General features: G+C 44.8%; 1 protein-coding gene across 5 annotated transcripts in view; it reads right to left on the bottom strand.

The window, feature by feature from the left end:
• The window catches only part of SAMD12 (sterile alpha motif domain containing 12), a 170,412-nt gene extending 169,705 nt beyond the window's left edge, over positions 1-707 (bottom strand). For all 5 annotated transcript variants that reach the window (XM_061447822.1, XM_061447823.1, XM_061447826.1 and 2 more), the window contains exon 1: positions 548-707. In XM_061447822.1, the coding sequence (XP_061303806.1) occupies positions 548-560 (13 nt within the window). In that variant the 5' untranslated portion in view covers positions 561-707. The remainder of the gene's footprint in view (positions 1-547) is intronic.
• Between the last annotated feature and the right edge of the window lie 16,546 nt (positions 708-17,253).

Genomic DNA, 17,253 nt, shown 5'->3' with positions numbered 1-17,253 from the left:
GGGGAAGGAGGGGCCAAGCACCCCCGGTGCTGCCAGGGCGGGGAGGGCTGCCGGGACTCCGCGGGTACCGCGGCCTCAGGGCACCCCGGGGCTGCGCAGCACCGGCGGGAGAGCGGCGGCCGGGCGGGAAGCGCCCGGCGGGCTGAGCGGGGCCGCTCCGGAGGAGGTGGCGCAGGTCCGGCAGAGGCGGCTCCGCCGGGCTCGCCGGGAAGTAGCCGGACCGCAGTCTCCGGTTGCCGCAGGGTGCGCGGGCAGCACCACCACACCCCCCCCCCCCCCCCCGGGGCCCGGCCCCGCGGCACCTGGCCCGGGGCAGCCGCGGCGCCAGGGCCGAGGGGCGCGGGAGACGGCCGAGCGCCCCGCGGGCGAGGCCGGTGTAGCGGGGGCAGAGCGGCCCCGCCACTGCCTCAGGCCCCGCCGACAGGCACAGCCCCCCCAGTTCTCCAGCCGAGCTGAGCCGAGCCGGGCCGGGCCAGCCCCGCCGCGGCGCAGGTGAGTGCCCGGGGGAGGAGACAGGGGAGGGACGGCGGGGACGCGGCGCCCTTACCTTCCACCGCCATCCTCCCGGCCTCGCATAGTGCGCCGGCCGCCGACCCGGCCCCGGCGGCGTTGCCCCGGCTGCCCCCCCGCCCGCGCGGGCTGCGCTCATCTGCAGCCGCGACGGTCAACCTGCAGCGCTCCCGCTGACAGCAGGGCGGGGCCGTGCGCCCGCCCGCGGCACCCTGGGAGATGTAGTCCCGGCCGCGTCACCCCACCCGGGCCCGCCATCCCCGGGGCTGCCGAGGGGAGGCACGCGCTGCCCCCGCCGCGCTCGGAGGTGGTCCCGGCGGCCCCGGGCGGCTCCGCCGTTACCTGCCGAGCGGGGAGAGCGGGACGGGGGAGGCAGCGGCTGGGCGGTGGGAGGCTGGCAGGGTGGTGACCACCCCGAAATGAGGGAGGAGGGGGCTGAGCGGGCACCCTGCCCGCAGAATCACAGCATCAGCCAGGTTGGAGAACACCTTTAAGGTCCTCAAGTCCATCCATTACCCCAGCACTGCCAAGACCACCACTTATCCATGTCACTGAGGGCCTCATCTACACAGTTTGTGAACACTTCAGGGACGGGGACTCCACCACTGCCCTGAGCAGCCTGCTCCAAACTCACCAAAGTTATGTCACTACTAAAAGCAAGAAGGCAACAGCAGAGGAACTGAGTGCACAGGGCAAGTGCAGATAAGGAGTGAAAACATTTTCATGTGTTCTTTTTGTTTGTTAGCAGTAGCTGTTGTGGTTAATAAGTGTTATTCATTACAGGTTATTTCTGCAAAACAAACTTCTGTGGGTTCAAATTAGAGTGCAAGAACATATGATGTGCAAATAAGTTCTCCGGAAACCCCGGAAACTTTGACATTCTTGGAATATCTAAAGTAATTCAAATAAAATTGGGTCTTCATTTATTTTATGAAGGAAAAACAGAGCCTTTACAGAATGGCCTTGAAGTACAGCTCTTTCCTGAAGCTTTCTTGTACCAGCTCTGCCCTGAAGACCTCGCTTGTCCTTTGCTCACATATGCATTTGAACTATTAGCCTTTGTGCTGTATATGAGTCAAGATACAAGCTTCCCTGAGCAGCAGCCTTGTCTTTCACAAGTTAGCTAAGTGGCAGGCATACTCACAGTGCATTATAAGTAATTGTGACGGAGGCGATATGCTGGTATTCCCAAATGCAGTACAATCACACACCTGATCCCATATGCTGGGAGAAATGGGCTGATATTCACATGTTTTCTGTCAAGATCTCAGTTTTCAAATACATGTAATACACACGTACAACCGCCAGCAGTTTCTTCTCAACATTACTACATCAGCTTTTGTGATTTTGATGACAGTTTGTATTAAGCTTATGTATTCAGTTAATCATTAATCATTTATTTAATCATGACAATATTTGGAGGTATGTTAGAGTAATTACCTGGCTAATGCATACGTGAAGTGGTGCTTTCTTGGTTAGAATGAGAAGAATGAGTTGCAAGTGAATAAATCAGAACTTACAGTGCAACTGGCATGCACATGGGGAGCTGGAGTCCTATACCCTGAATACAGTTTTACTGAGCCCTTTATACAGTCCTGTAGTGTTTAATTACAACGTTGTGCCTGCTGAAGAACAGCAAAATTATGGCTGTGACTAGATATAAAATAGGGCATGATGGATGTTAAAAGGTGGTGTGTTTGATACCCAATGTTACATGATAGCTAGTGAGACCTAGTATTTAACAGTATCAAAACCATCAGAAACTTCTCAAATTATGGTCAAGACTAAGCAAATCATAATTTAATGTATGTCACTCATTAGAGAAAAGAGGCTGTAAATTGATTCAATAATCTATGGTAAGGTACAATCTGTTTTGAGCAGAGCTTTCAAAAACATCAGTAAGAGTGAGCTAACTTTCTAAAAACACCCTACTAAATTATAGAGTAGGAAAAGACCAGCTTTCTCTGCTCAGAAAGAGCTGTCTCATCACACTTCCTTGCTTTCTTGCTTCCCTTTTTACCTTGCCTCTCTCCAGAGAGTTTTCTTCTAAACTTTCTCTTTAAAGTGAAGCAAACTTCCTTTAAACAGACTCAGTTTGTCACGACAAAGTCAGTTTTCTGTGTCCTTTGCCTTAGGTCACCAGATGAAATAAGCAATGCTGACCAGAGGCTCCTTAACCATTTCAATTATTTCTAGGTAGGGCTTCTGCCAGCTAACATTAGATGAAAGTACATCCATCCACAGCATTGCTCTACTAGAAGAGTACTGCAGTCCAAACAAGTCTAACAAGATGTTAGGTTTGTGTACTTCACCACACTATTACCCATCATCATTTTTCCCTTTTTAGTCCCCTTTCACCTTACAGAAGTTCAAGAGTCATTAAGCTTCAAGTATCCCTTTGTGCTCTTAAGTCCTTTCTGTAAAACACAGGGACTTTTTCACTCATCATCTGACAACCTTGTTAGTGAGGTACTTCTGCTATATCGTTGTGACTCAAGATTTTCAAATAAGATTAATTATTTTGAGTGCTCGAATACATGCAAGAGCCATCTTTCAGGGGCAGCTGAAGAAACAGCAGAAACTCATTGACCTCAAGACAGCCATGAAGTGCTTCTGGTGGCTGACAGCGTCACAGCCATGACTGAACATTTTTGGCTGTGATTGATTCGCTTAGGTGAATGGGCCTAAACTGTGATGGTGAAATTAAAACCATTCAAAGTTTGTCATCAAACTCCAGTGTGACAGAAGCACTACTATCACAGGAACATCCATAGAGTCACAGAATCAACCAGGTTGGAAAAGACTTTTAAGATCATCAAGTTCAACCATTACCCTAGGACTATCAAGTCCACTACTAAACCATGTCACTGAGGGCCTCATCTAAAGGGTTTTGAACACTTCCAGGGATGGTGATTCCACCACTCCCCTGGGAAGCCTGTTCCAATGCTTGACTACCCTTTCAGTTGAGAAATTTTTCCTAATATCCAATCTAAACCTCCATGGCACAGCTCAGTGCCTGGACTTCATATTGCCTTGTGTATTGCTAGGAAAGAGAACATGGAAATGAGTGGTTTTTATAAGGTAAGTGATGATTAGTGCATTTAGACTAGGAGGAACATACATAGTACTATACAGATTTGATATTGATGGGGAAGACGAATTGGGGATTTCCACTTCAGTACCTCTGCCAGTATCGAGGGCTGGAAGAGGAAGAAGGAAGGGCTATACAGTGATTCAGGCACAATCTCAGCATACGCCCTGGGCCAAAAGCTGCACTTGTTTGGTAATGAAAAACAAGGAAGTATCAGCAGAAATTTTATGGACACTGCAGTGTAGGAGGTAGCTGGAAATTCAGGTGTGGACGCCCTAAATAGAGAATTCCCATCCAATTCCCCTCCCTCTGTCAAAGCCAGCCAAATGGCTGGAAAAACAGCCTGAGGGATACTGGGTGCCAGACCTGGAGTGAGAGAAGGAGGGTGGGGATTTCTGTGCAGTCTCCTTTTTGCTGTAGGAAGTGGCATTTCCTGATAAGACCTGCTGAGTTTCATGCAAATACCTGAAAGGCAAAGGAAGAAAATGCTAGGTACAGTGCTATTTTTTTTATAGTATCCAACTTTCTGTTATTAATGTTCTGCAGGGGTTTGATTTTAAAATGAAAAGGTGCTCTATAACTGAACTAAGCATAGACTGAGAAAAGGGGAGAAATCAAGTTTAGACATAAGTCCCGTGGTTTGATCCGTGGAAACAGATTATTATGCTTGTGTGGATTGAGTCTTACCATCACAAGATGAACCAAGGTATGCTGTGTGTTAAAGTGTGAACACTGATTCAGAAGCAGTTTTCCGAGGTCTGAGAATGACTTGAGAAGAGCTATTAGGCACAGAGGCTGTAGTCTGCCCCAAAATAGAATAAACATGCCTAAAATATATGTAATAAGATTTTACAGTGTCATTAAGGCACTGAAAAGCAGGTTTAAAGCAGGTTTTGATATAACAATAGTGAAACTGCATAATTAATATTCTTTGTCTACACTATTGCTGAAATATATTTTGAATATTGTTTCTCTTACACAGCTATATTCCTTTATTGTCAAAAATAGTTTGCATGATAATCCGTAAAAATACAGGAAGTGCATTTGAGGATCTGTAAGAAACTCAGAAAAAATAGGATGTCTTCAAGGTGTATTTATCATTACATTGCAATTGCTGGTGTTTTCTCTATTTTTGACTTTTCAGTAATTAATATAATTTTTTTAAAATATAAAACTATATTGTTAAATAGCCAATGTCCTCCGGTCTTACTTGCAAGGAGAAAGAATGGAATTTGACTGTTAAAATACTCAGAAGATCCATAGAATTTATTGTGGTTTATTTCATATGATAGGACAGAGCCTTGGGTGACATGGTTTAGTGTGAGGTGTCCCTGCCCATGGCAGGGGGGTTGGAACTAGATGATCTTCAGGTCCTTTCCAACCCTAACTATTCTATGATTCAAAGTGTGAGGTTAATTCCACTCTCCAGTAACACCTATGTCAAGTCATGCACAGAGAGTGCTACTGACTTGTGCCATCACCAAATGATCCAATGAGTTGTTTATTTCATTCCTTGCTTTGTGGTAAACTAAAGAGAAATTTTGTACAAATGTGTAAATCTGCCACACGTTCCTGTATAAAGACAGGTTGAGAAAGTTGGGGCTGTTCAGCCTGGAGAAGAGAAGGCTGCGTGGAGACCTCATAGCAGCCTTCCAGTATCTGAAGGGGGGCTATAGGGATGCTGGGGATGGACTCTTCAGTAGGGACTGTAGTGATAGGACAAGGGGTAACAGGTTCAAACTTAAACAGGGGAAGTTTAGATTGGATATAAGGAAGAAATTCTTTCCAGTTAGGGTGGTGAGGCACTGGAATGGGTTGCCCAGGGAAGCTGTGAATGCTCCATCCCTGGCAGTGTTCAAGGCCAGGCTGGACAAAGCCCTGGATGACGTGGTTTAATGTGAGGTGTCCCTGCCCATGGCATGGGGGTTGGAACTGGATGATCTTAAGGTCCTTTCCAACCCTAACTATTTTATGGTTCTATGATTCTATGATGTTCCTCCAGAAAGAAGTTTGTGACAACTTGCTGCTGTGGTTTAAGGCCAGACAGTTACTAAGTACCACACTGCCACACACTCACTGTCCCCCCCACTCCCCACTCCGCAGTGGGACAGGGAGGAGAATCAGAAAAAAAAAAGTAAAAATATGGGGATTGAGATAAGAACAGTTTAATAATTGAAATAAAAGTAAAATAAAATAATAATAATAGGAAATAAAAATAGAAAGGAAGAAATAAACAAGTGATGCACAATACAATTGCTCACCACCTGCTGACCAATGCCCAGTTCATCCTGGAGCAGTGATCATTTCCTCCCAGCCAAACTCCCCCAGTTTCTATACTGGGCATGACATGCTATGGTATGGAATGTCATGTTTTGGCTAGTTTGGGTCAGGTGTCCTATCTCTGCTCCCTCCTGACTTCCTATGACCTTCCTCAGTGGCAGAGCGTGAGAGACTGAAAAGTCGTTGATCAGAGTAAGTGCTACTTAGCAACAACTAAAACATTGGTGTGTTCTCAGGCTGAAGCCAAAGCACAGCACTGTACGTGGTACAAAGCAGGACAGTCCAACATCAGCAGTGGGGATGAATGCACAGACCTCAGCCATGGCTGCCTTGGATGACTGCTTTTTGAGTCAGGTTTTTCACAGTGGTGCATAGTGGGAGGTGAGGAGAAATCAGGCATACACTGAAAAAAGGGGGGTTCAGTCTGGGTATAAGGGAAACATTTTTTGCCAAGTGGACAGTTATGGCTTAGAGCAGGCTGGTTGCTCAGACAGGTTTTGCAGCCACCATTCTTTGTGATTTCCAAGCCCCAAACCAGATGGAACCTTAAGCAGCTGGCTCTGATCTCACACCTGACCCTGCTTGGAGCAGGAGGCTGGGCTAGAGATCTCCTGAGGTGCCTTCCACCCTGAATCATCCTGTAATGTTATGGACAATTTTAGCTACCCTCGGCTTGTACTGCTCTCTAAAGCCATGGTTTACCTTCCTGACCTCTATTACTATTATTAGCCTCAAACAGCCTTTCTTTTTACTCAAAACTAGCCTGGTACAAAACCTGTTGAGTGCTACCCCATCAGTTTCCTGCTTTCACTCACTGGTGACTGCTCAAACACATGTGGTAGAACAAGAAATTGGGCAGTATGAGGTGGAAACAACCAAGTGAGGATATGTCACCAATGCAGAACTTGGCTGTTTCAGTGATAGCCTCAGATGAATTTGTACTGGAGATATGAGACCAGTGAATGAGATTTATGGTTTCCTGAAAAATATATGCGTCCCTTTTCTGCAGAGAAAAGTAAAACATTGAGGGCCTCCTTGCTCTCAATGGCAGAAGGTGAATCACTGAGCCTTATCATATAAGCATTCTTCATCTAAAATGGAAAAAACCATACCTGACAGAGGATGTGTATATAAACAGAGCTAGAGAAACAGTCTACCACAGCAGGGCATGTGACCAGTTGGTAAACAGTTGGGTAACTTGTTTGAACAGCCCTGATTTCTGATATTATTTGCCAATCTGCAACTTGATGTGGGCTGGAACAATTCAGTGCTCTCAGTAACCCACAATCACAGAATCACAGAGTCCTTGGATCTGGAAGGCACCTCTAGGGATCATCTAGTCCAGCCCCCTCCTCAGAGCAGGGGTAACTAGAGCAGGTTGCTCAAGGTCACGTCTAGTCAGGTTTGACTATTGGCAAAGGTGTAGACTGCAGCCTCTCTGGGCACCTTGCTGCAGTGTTTGACCACTCCTCACAGTTTCTTTTTCCATCTAAATGGAATTTCCTGTATTTCCATTTGTGGCCATTGCCCTCTTTCTTTTCACTAGGCACTGCTGAAAAGAATCGGGATCCATCTTTTTACTCCCCCCTGCTCCCATTGAGAATTCATACTCATTCATGAGATCCCCCAAAAGTCTTTTCTTCTACAAGCTGAACAAGCCTGGCTTTCTCAGCCTCTCCTTGTATGGGAAATACCCTGATCCCTAAATCATCTTCATGGCTCTTGGACAGACACACTTCAGGTTCTCCAGCCTGTCCAGGTTCCTCTAAATGGCAGCACAACCATTCAGTGTATCAACCACTCCTCCCTGTTCTGTATTATCAATTCACTTGGTGGTGTACACTGTCCTGTCATCCCAATGGGACAGAAAGGTGTTGGCCCCAGTATTGAACCCTGCGGCAAACCACTAGTGTCTGACTTCCAAATAGACTTTGTACTGCTGATGACAAGCCTTTGAGCCCAGCACATCAGCCAGTTCTCAATCCACCTCACCAACCACTCATCTAGTCTGTACTTTGTTAATTTTGAAGGTGTTATGGGACACAGTTTTGAAAGCCAATAATTTCATCATCGAAAGCTGTCAGGTTGGTCAGGCTCAATTTCTCCTTTGTAAATCCATTTTGACCATGGGTTCCATTCCAGTGGTATTCCTATCTTAAATATTGGTTTCCAAGATTAGTTGCTCCATCCTCTTCACAGGAATCAAGGTGAGGCTGACTGAACTGTAGGTCTCCAGACCATCCTTGCCCTTCCCACTCCCGTGAAGATAAGACTGAAATTTGCTCTGTTCCAGACATCAGGAATCTTCCTAAATTGCCATGAGCTTTCAAAGGTAAATTGAGACACATCTTGCAATGGTGTCAGCCAGCTCCCTCAGCACTTGTTGGATGCAACCTGTCAAGTCCTGTGGGTTTATGTATGTCCTGTTTTAAGGTTCCTGGACCAGGTCTGCTGTGGAGCAAACCCAATTCTGCTTATGTAAGGTCTTTATTTTGGTAATTCTGCATTGTTTTTTTACTAGCTGAGCATTCAAACCACTCTTGCTGCACTCACACGTTAAACTTCAGCTGGTGTGTGCGTGGATGTTTGTATTGTGGAGCCTCAGTGTGCTCAGATGTGGGTAACATGAATGCAGCTCTTCCTGGTGGGCAGTGACAAACATTTATACTTAATGCAGAATAGATTTTAAATTCATATTTGTGGCTTTTGTTGCAGGTGTAAATAACTTCTGAGAAACTAAGTTTTAGGTATCACTATCGCAGCTCTTTTGGGTCTCCCTGGAGAGAAATACATGAACCTCTGCAGTGTGGGACAGGTGCATCTGTACAAAGCATGTCTGGAACATGATCTGTGTATGCACAATAGGGCTGCTACATCCTGAGCACAGTGAACTTACAACCAGAACATTTAATTTGTACAGTCACAGCGTCCCTATCACACTTGGGTAAAATTACTGTACAAATGGAAAAAAATATCTGGGGAATTCCTGATGTACAGAAGCTCCAGCCATGGGGAATCTGGGTCACAGAGCTTGGGATCTGACCTTTAGCAACTGTAACATTTGTCACTTACCCCAGTGTCAGTAGAAAGAAGCTATATGCAATAACCATTATTGTGTAGAGACTTCAGTGTCCTAACATACCTAGTGTGATCCTCAGAATGTCAGAGCTAAAAACAATGACATCTCCTTCTTTAAAATTCTTTTATGTGCTGGATGTGGATGGAAGCAGTGGTGCTATTGCAGCTAATAATAACTTGATAATGATCAGAGTTGATAATGTCTTGTCATGATGACCTTTACCTGCTTATGAATGACTCAGAGCAGTGTTGAAAAATTCAAGTGGTTGGTGATGATTTGTGAGCATTTATTAAGGCAAATCAGATAATTGCATTTAACATCACAGATGGCTTGTATTTTCTAAAGTGCTTTTATTTCAGTGCAATAAGATGACTCAGAAACTCAGTGGGATATTATGACCCTGATTTTTCATTGCCTCACACCTCATATAGTGAAATTCCCAGTGCAGAGGAGGTGTAGGTCCAGTATTGAAGGATTTGACAGTTCTACTATGAAAACTTCAACTGTTATCAGCAATGCAAAGCATCACAGCTCTATCCCCTTTCTTATGCTATTCTTTCTCATCAGCGTTAGATTTTGAGAGCATTCATACAGTGTTCATTACTTTATGTTTTCCCTTTGTACTTTGCATGCACTTACTACCCCTAGGGACAAAGGAATTTATAGTGATCCAACAGAACATTAAATTGCCCCTGGCATCCAGGAAAGAGCACCTCTTCCACATTCCTAAAAGCCTTCCACTTATTTCTGAGCAGGCTGTTTTGTTTTGCTTTTTAATAGAAAGGGAATTCCACATGTATTCCAAGCACCAGAATTCAGAGCGCTGCTCCATATGGGCAAACATAACGTCTGCTATTTCTTGGCAGAGGAGCAGCAGCACAGGTCTGCTTCCTCTTGGCAGGGAGCAGGAAGGGTAGGATTCATCTCACTCAGATTTATCTACCAAAGCATCAAGCACTCAATAAGACCACATTTCCTAGAAGTCACCAAGGGGAGGAAAAGCAGTATTCATTGAAGCTGCTTGTCATCCTCTCTCCTGACAGCAGCCGTAGTCCAGGTGACCAACAAGCTTAAACATGTAACACAGGGGACTAGGTTTACAAAGAGAAATCCTACTCTCATTGCCTACTTGCTTTATTTGTATTTGTCCTTGCACAGAAATGGTCACAAATAGCAAGTGGACACATACTTCTCTAGAGCCACAGCCTGAAAACGGGTTATTTCCTATGATGCGCTTTTTTTTTCCATGATTTTAATTCAGGAAAGCTTAAGAGACTGTGAAAACTACTTCTGTTTGCAACAGCATCACAAAACTATAGTATTTCTGCAATGAGGCACCGTTGTATGCCAAGAAACACCACTCCAGAAAGAACATTACCCAGAGAATCTGAAATATGTCTCTGCTGGAATTATCACAAAAAAATCAGTAGTTTTTCTTGCTGACATTTTCAGCACCGTGCAATGATCTCAGGTATGGACTAACAGCAGAGTTTACAGCTTAGTAGAGACCTCTACCATGTAAGCTAAGGGACTAGAAGCACTGGCAGGAGGCAACGTTGTGAATTACAAAGAAACAATGGGATATAACCATACACAGGTTTTATCTATACAAAAGCATAGCTCAAGCTGCTGGTGCAGTGAGAATACATCAGCTGGAATGACAACAAGTAATTAACGAGTCTGTCCAGCCACTCTGCTAATCTAATCACTCAGCACTGCTTATCAAATCACTCCTGTAGCTGGAGTGATGTTTCCTGAATGCCAGCGCTTGCTAAAACTAAGCTAAGCACAAATGAAGTCATTCAGGTGTATTAAATTAAACTAATGATTGCAAATGAAGACAAGCTTTGGCAGTGCCAAGTCCTCAATTCCTGCTTTCTTGCACCCACAAAGCATCATTCCAGGGAAGCCAATGGAGTTATTTTGGATTAGGTTGGGATAGAAACAAGAGGAGGATCCAACTGCATTATGTAGCATGGTTCAGTTGACCCACATCTCAGGAGAACAGGAGTCTCTGTTAGCACTGACTGAAGTCAGATCACTGGAACAGGTTGCCCAGGGGGGTTGTGGAGTCTCCTACGTTGGAGATATTCAAGGCCCGCCTGGACAAGTTCCTGTGTGATGTACTCTAGGTTACCCTGCTCTTGCAGGAGGGTTGGACTAGATGATCTTTTGAGGTCCCTTCCAACCCTTAGGATTCTGTGATTCTGTGAAGCGGCTGTATATGGGTCTTGCTCTCAGGGCCAAGGATGGTGGTGGGATGCTGGGGATGACACTTATTTTCCTGTCCTAGCAGAAGAAAAGTCCAGTTTGGGGAACAGCACGTAACTACATGCCCAGCTTGGGCACTGCTGCTGCAGGGTCAGGAACAACGATGTGAGGGGTGCTGGCTTCTGGGGGAGGAAGTGCACCTTTCCCACTGTCGCCCAACAGCAGAAGCAGCAAGTCCAGCTCACCAAGGTGCTTCTGAGCTGTGACTCCAGCTATCTGGCCCTTTTTCATGCTTCCCTGTGGTCCAGCAAGCCTGCTGCCTCTCTTTGTCCCTGTGGTTATGTGGAAGTGAATACAGTCTATCTGGGAACAGAGGGAGGAGGTTTCTTCAGTGTAGAACTGATATTCAGATGGAGGAATGTCAGTGAGAGAAGAACATGAAATTCCTCTATTTCCATCTGTATGACCTTAAAACATCCCACAATCCCTTGACAGATTGACATAAATCATTAACCCAGCATTTTACAGTAACCCTAAACCCCCATTCCATTGCAAAGTTGGATTTTGCTACCCCAAAGATAAGCAGAAAATAAGTTGTAGGTTATTTTGTGCTCAACTTTGCAAGCGGCTTTGCCTAAGCTGCTGGGAAGCCTTGGGGAAAAGGAGAGGAAAAAAGAAGGAAATTACGGAAGACAGCAGTGCCAGACAACATTGTAGGCTGAGTACGTTCCTTAAGTGCCCTTGCAGACATGATGCAGCTGTACCAAAGCGGGTGAAGGTGTCCCCAAGTGCCCTGCTCTGACATATTGCAGTGGAAAAGCTCTGAAATGTGCAGGAAGCCCAGAAATGCAGGAGATGTTTGTGACTGTGATGTGTAGATGTTCAACCATCAGTTCAGCTGTCTAAACACAAGTGCCTGGTGCCCTTTGAGATTCTTTCAGTGACATCCCTGACAGTCCTCGCGGTGGACTTTTCCATCACAGTCTGGCTTCCTACCAAGCAGCAGGAGCTGGTGTGAGTGTCCCTGGGATGGAGGCTACACCCAGCAGTTGTGTACTTACCATTTGTTGTCCCAGCTGCATGGAAATGCCTGCCAGGAATAACAAGGACCAGGGAACGGCTCAGCCCTCTCCTCCCCAGCCCCATGTGAAAGGTGCTGGGTATCCTTGTCAGCCTGCTCTCCTCCCTGTGTGCAGCACTGAGGAGCCGGAGGGCACCCTCATCTCCAGCACCAGGGCAGTGCAATGCATTTAGTGCATCCTGCACCAGAAAGCATGCTGGGCGTCACGGTGCCCATGGGCACAGTTCTGTCCCACACTCAGCCCTGACGGACACCTCTGAGTGCAGTTGTGCAGACCAGCAGTGAACTGCGGGGTCAACCCACACAACCCAAAGAGTTGTAGCTGAGCTGGTGTGACTGGTGTGACTTCTGAGGGCAATAAGCGACCGTGCTCTGAGCCCAATGGCTTTCACAGCACTATTTCTCCAAGGTCACAGGCAAAAGCAGTCTTTTACTTTGTGTCTTGCAGGTACAAAAGCTGTTCTTTCTCCTAAGAGTCCTACTACATTTTTAAGATGTAAGTTGCAATGAGTTCATTATTTTTAATACACAGGAAGAAAGCAAAGCACAATCTGTTAGTTATACTCTTATTTTTCTACTTTATTCCCATTTTTCTACTAGTTTGAGCACAATGTTTTGCAAGCATCAGGATTCTGAGTTATTATGTGACAGAACTACAGATTCCAAATATGACTTTTTCACCCTTTTCCCAAACAACCATGAAAAGATAAGATTTTGTAATACACAACAGCTTTGCAAGGGTTTTAATGCTTCTTCTCTTTTGTCTCTACTGCTCTGAAAAATCTTTTTGAAGAGTTTTCTTTTAATTGGGTCTGGAAGCCATCCACTGTTAATGAGAACTTACTGACACCTAATTGCCATCTGCCTCCTTCAGTTTCTTTCATAAGACTGCTTCATTTTTCCTTTGTGCTCTGAACTGCTCCTCCATTGCTGCTGCTGGTTGTACTCTGAGTGAATTCTTCAGTCTTCTTAGCATAAGTTTTAAGTCCTTTATTCTGTATTTCACCTCTACTGATTCCAGGCCTACACTAAAGAAACCTTTAGAGCTTTATTAGAATGTGAATGCCAGCTTCCTACCATGACACGGACGATGCTCGCCGGTGTACCTATTTTACAACAGTGTCTTTTCTTACCTGATGACACCGTAGCAGAAAGGCAGAGGAGTGAACAGCAGTGCAGCGCGAGGAAAGCGCTGCAGATCTCACGAACGAGGAAATATGTGACATCTTCTGCAAAATGAAACCTACCCTTCTGGTGAGAGCTCGCGCAAGGATGTCCCTTTAGTAAGGCTCCAAACAAGCTATCAGTACGGCTTTGTGGTGGCCTCCTGCGCTGTGGTGAGTTCACCCCACATCAGAAGCAAGGAATCTTTCACTGTCTGAGGGCTGAATAGGTCTTTCAAAACTGTTTGGCAAGGCACATCTTAACATGCCTCTTACTGTTATGGCATAAAAGGGTTTAGAGAAAGTCTCCAGTGAAGATTTTCCATCTTTGGTTAACACTTTCTCTCAAAATTCTACTGGAATTTTCAGATTCTCTGCTTTGCCTGAAGGGAAGCTTCCGATGATGCCCCTGCATCTGCTTTTCTCCCTTAAGATGAAGTTCAAATCCTAAGATGGGGAATTGTGATCCTTGGTCAGATACTGATTCTTCAAGATTTTCTTCCTGACTGAAAGACAAGTGATCTATAGTAGCAGGCACAACCTGTGACACTAGTGCTATTTCTCAGTGTTTCCTACCAGGAGGAGAGCAGAGCAGCAGTTACATGGTGCATCAGCTCATGGGCCTGTCATGTCAATAATGCCAGGCTGAACTACGTAAGTCAGGTTGGAAGAGCAGCCTATTGGTCATTGTTAGCTTCTTAGTCATTCTGTAATTAAATATTTCATATTAATTCAAACTAGAGCATCCAATACATACTCCACTGTCAGTTTTTTCTTCTGAAAATGAGTTTTAGCATGAGCCAATTGTACATATTTTGAGTATAATTTTAATGGAATGACAAGACGGTGAGTAACTTACCCTGCACAACTGCATTTGGGAGAAATTAATTTGCAATATCAAATTCAGGTGTTTAGGATTGTTAGGCCATCTTGTTGCTGGAAAGCCACTTAGCTCTTGTTGAATCAGATGTGACAAGGAATCTCTTTCAAATAATTGAATTAACCATTCCAGTACTCCTGACAATTACTTGTTCTTGTGCAGACACCCAGTGAAGATAAAGACTGGTGAAACCAGTCCTGTGTTCAGTTTCTGATGGGCTTTTTATGTCAGTGAAGATCTGAATTTATGCCTGTAAATTCAAGTTACCTCACTGACCATTAGGCATTTTATATCTCTCATTTGAATCTTGTTGTTCACAGAAGAGAATAATCTGTATGCTGTTTGCAACTATGGCTTGAAAGGTAATTTCTCTATTTTTATGTGCAACAGTCTTTCAACAGCAGTATACTCTCTCTTGGTTTTATTAAGTTTTCTTGCCTCAAATATAGTGGCCTTACTATAATCCCAAAGGGCTTAAGTAAGCAGAGCTCTGTCTTCATAGTCTGAGGCATCAGGAATCAGAGCCGCAGTAGCACAAGATGAAATAAGGCAAGTATTGTGCTACTTATGATCCAGGATTTCATTCTTTCTGCAGGTTTCTGCAAGGTCTGCCCAGGGAGGGCTTGAGATTCTCTGAAGTGGTGCTGATCTGCACCTCGAGCAGGGATAAGGATAACGTTTCTTTAACAACATGCAAGAAACAAGCCTATGAAACAAACAGTAGGCCCGTAATTTTTCCGGCAGTTCTAAACTTTGATACCTGCAAGCTGTTTGTAATGTCAAGATTAGATTCTGGCCCTGCTGGAAAAACGATGTTCCCAAGAAAGCTCAAATTGTTGTCATTGCAGATCATATTTTGTCATTCACCAAATTCAATTTCTTCTAAAGCATCACACATTTCTGTGATTGATCATCTCTCTGTAAATGGCAGTTGAAGTAACTTCTGTTATGTGGGATCAAATTAAGCTGAATTTCAACTCTGTGAACAAATCCTTTGTCAGAATTCCCTTCATCAGTGACTCTCACAAGAAATGACTGGACTTTGCATTGCATTAACACTGAATGGTGGTGAACCCCAGTTCCCATTACACATTTGCGTATTTATTGTAGCAGTACTGGAGCTGTGTGCTTTGCTGGTAGAGAGTTCAGCAGGTACAAAAATCATACCCATAGTCACATCTGTAAGCAAACAACCTCTCTCAGGAACTTCATCTTCAGGTACCAAACTACCCACAAGCTGAGCAAGTCCTAAAACATTGCAAGTAAACAGCCTCATATTGCAGAAAGCAAATAATCTGCATCCAAAATTAATTAAACAGACTTCTTGTCTCCTTGATAACAGAAACACTGACAGTTAGTGGTTGTGTCTTCACTGTGTTTTCAGTTGCTTCTGTCCAAATGCCAAACAGCGACTGACATGTGTCACCCAAACATGTCACCCAAACATGTCACCTCCGTTCTTCTGCAGTGTTCCCAACCTCACAAGAATGTGAAGTCATATAAAGAGGATCCTGCCTTCCCCAGAGCTTGGGGGTTGTGTCTGCAGTACTGTAATCTTCTCTTGGCCATACCCAAAGCCATGTTTGTACTGCTCCTACAGCTTGAACAGTGTGAGTGGTGCATCATCTGCTCACTTACTTCTGTCATCAGCTTGGTCTGAATGACAGTGTCTCTACCCTTCTTTAAGGTCAGATCTTCTTCATGAGCTCTCTGCAGCAAGGTTGAGCTGTTGTTCTACAAACAGGTCTCTCGGTGTTTCATGTGTCATGTTTGCAAACTCACCAGTGACTGCCACTTTGCCATAAAGCAGCAATGCGCAAAGCAGCGGATACTCTAATAGCAGCAATGCAGTATCACATTTATCATAAGCAAAAGGGCTTGGAGCCTTTTTCCTGAATTCCAGCTTAGTGTGTAAGCAGAATGGGTCTTTTTCTCTGTTGAAAGATTAATGTTGTCTATTGTTAGTATGTATTATTAAAGCATTCAGGAATTCAAGGTTTTCTCAGACTTTGGAGAAATGGTGCATATGGATTTAAGATTTGCCCTGATGTTCTTTTTGCTCAGTCACTGGGCATCTTGACAGATGGTAAGTTGGGTTTTACAGTTCTTATTCTAGATGCATAAAAGTACTGGCATAACATGGCTACAGCAGTTGCATGACAGAAAGAGTCAGACATCAAATGCACAGAAGGAAGTCAGAAGGGAGAAAAGGGTCTGTACCTTCCCTCCCTGCCCAGCGTTGCCCGATCAGTGCCCTCCACAGCAAGGGGTAACGCCAACAGCACCTTTGCAAGGGATGCTAGATGAGTGTCTCCCACCACATAAAGCTGCTGGGCTATCTTCTTGCAGATTATCTGATTTATATGTCTGATGGCAGCTATTGGAAAGCTACAGTAAAACATGATGTAAGATAGGCTTTGATCCTCCTGCAAGAGGAGACTTGGCTCTGCAAGAAGCTGGATGAGCCTACACAACATTTACTTCCATCCTTTTGATCTGAACAACGCTGCTTGTTAGTGAAGGCAGCTTACCCTAATCACTGTGAAGGGCTCTCATTTGCCGTTCTTCCACATTCACACTCTCAGTCCAGAAAGGAGGTGAGGATGGAAATACCAGGAATGTAGCACCACAAAAACACTTACTGGGCTGCAATATCTGTGGGAGGAATTTGCCAATAAGGGTGATGGAATTTCTTTTCATCTTGTTGCTTAGAGAGTGAGGAAGAAGTGGAAAAAAAGGGGGAAAGCATTTCTGTGAGTCTCCTTGAACAGTTATAGAGGAGGGTGCAGACATTGCTTACTCATTGCTTAGCAGTGAGATGACAAAGGTCAGGAAATGCACAGGTAGGACTGTAGAATCTGAGGGCAAGTGTGGTTGACTGGACAAGATTGGCTGGGTTATGGGAAAATATAAATCCCATGTTTGACCTCTGACAATTCTTTTTGCTAATGTCTATAT

This window comes from Pezoporus flaviventris, unplaced genomic scaffold (genome assembly GCF_033815535.1).
Source record: "Pezoporus flaviventris isolate CSIRO_AGI_PZ_B2104156 unplaced genomic scaffold, CSIRO_AGI_Pfla_v1 ptg000007l, whole genome shotgun sequence".
Taxonomy (NCBI): domain Eukaryota; kingdom Metazoa; phylum Chordata; class Aves; order Psittaciformes; family Psittacidae; genus Pezoporus; species Pezoporus flaviventris.
Note: the sequence above shows the minus strand (reverse complement) of the source record. Positions and strands in the feature narration are given on the sequence as shown.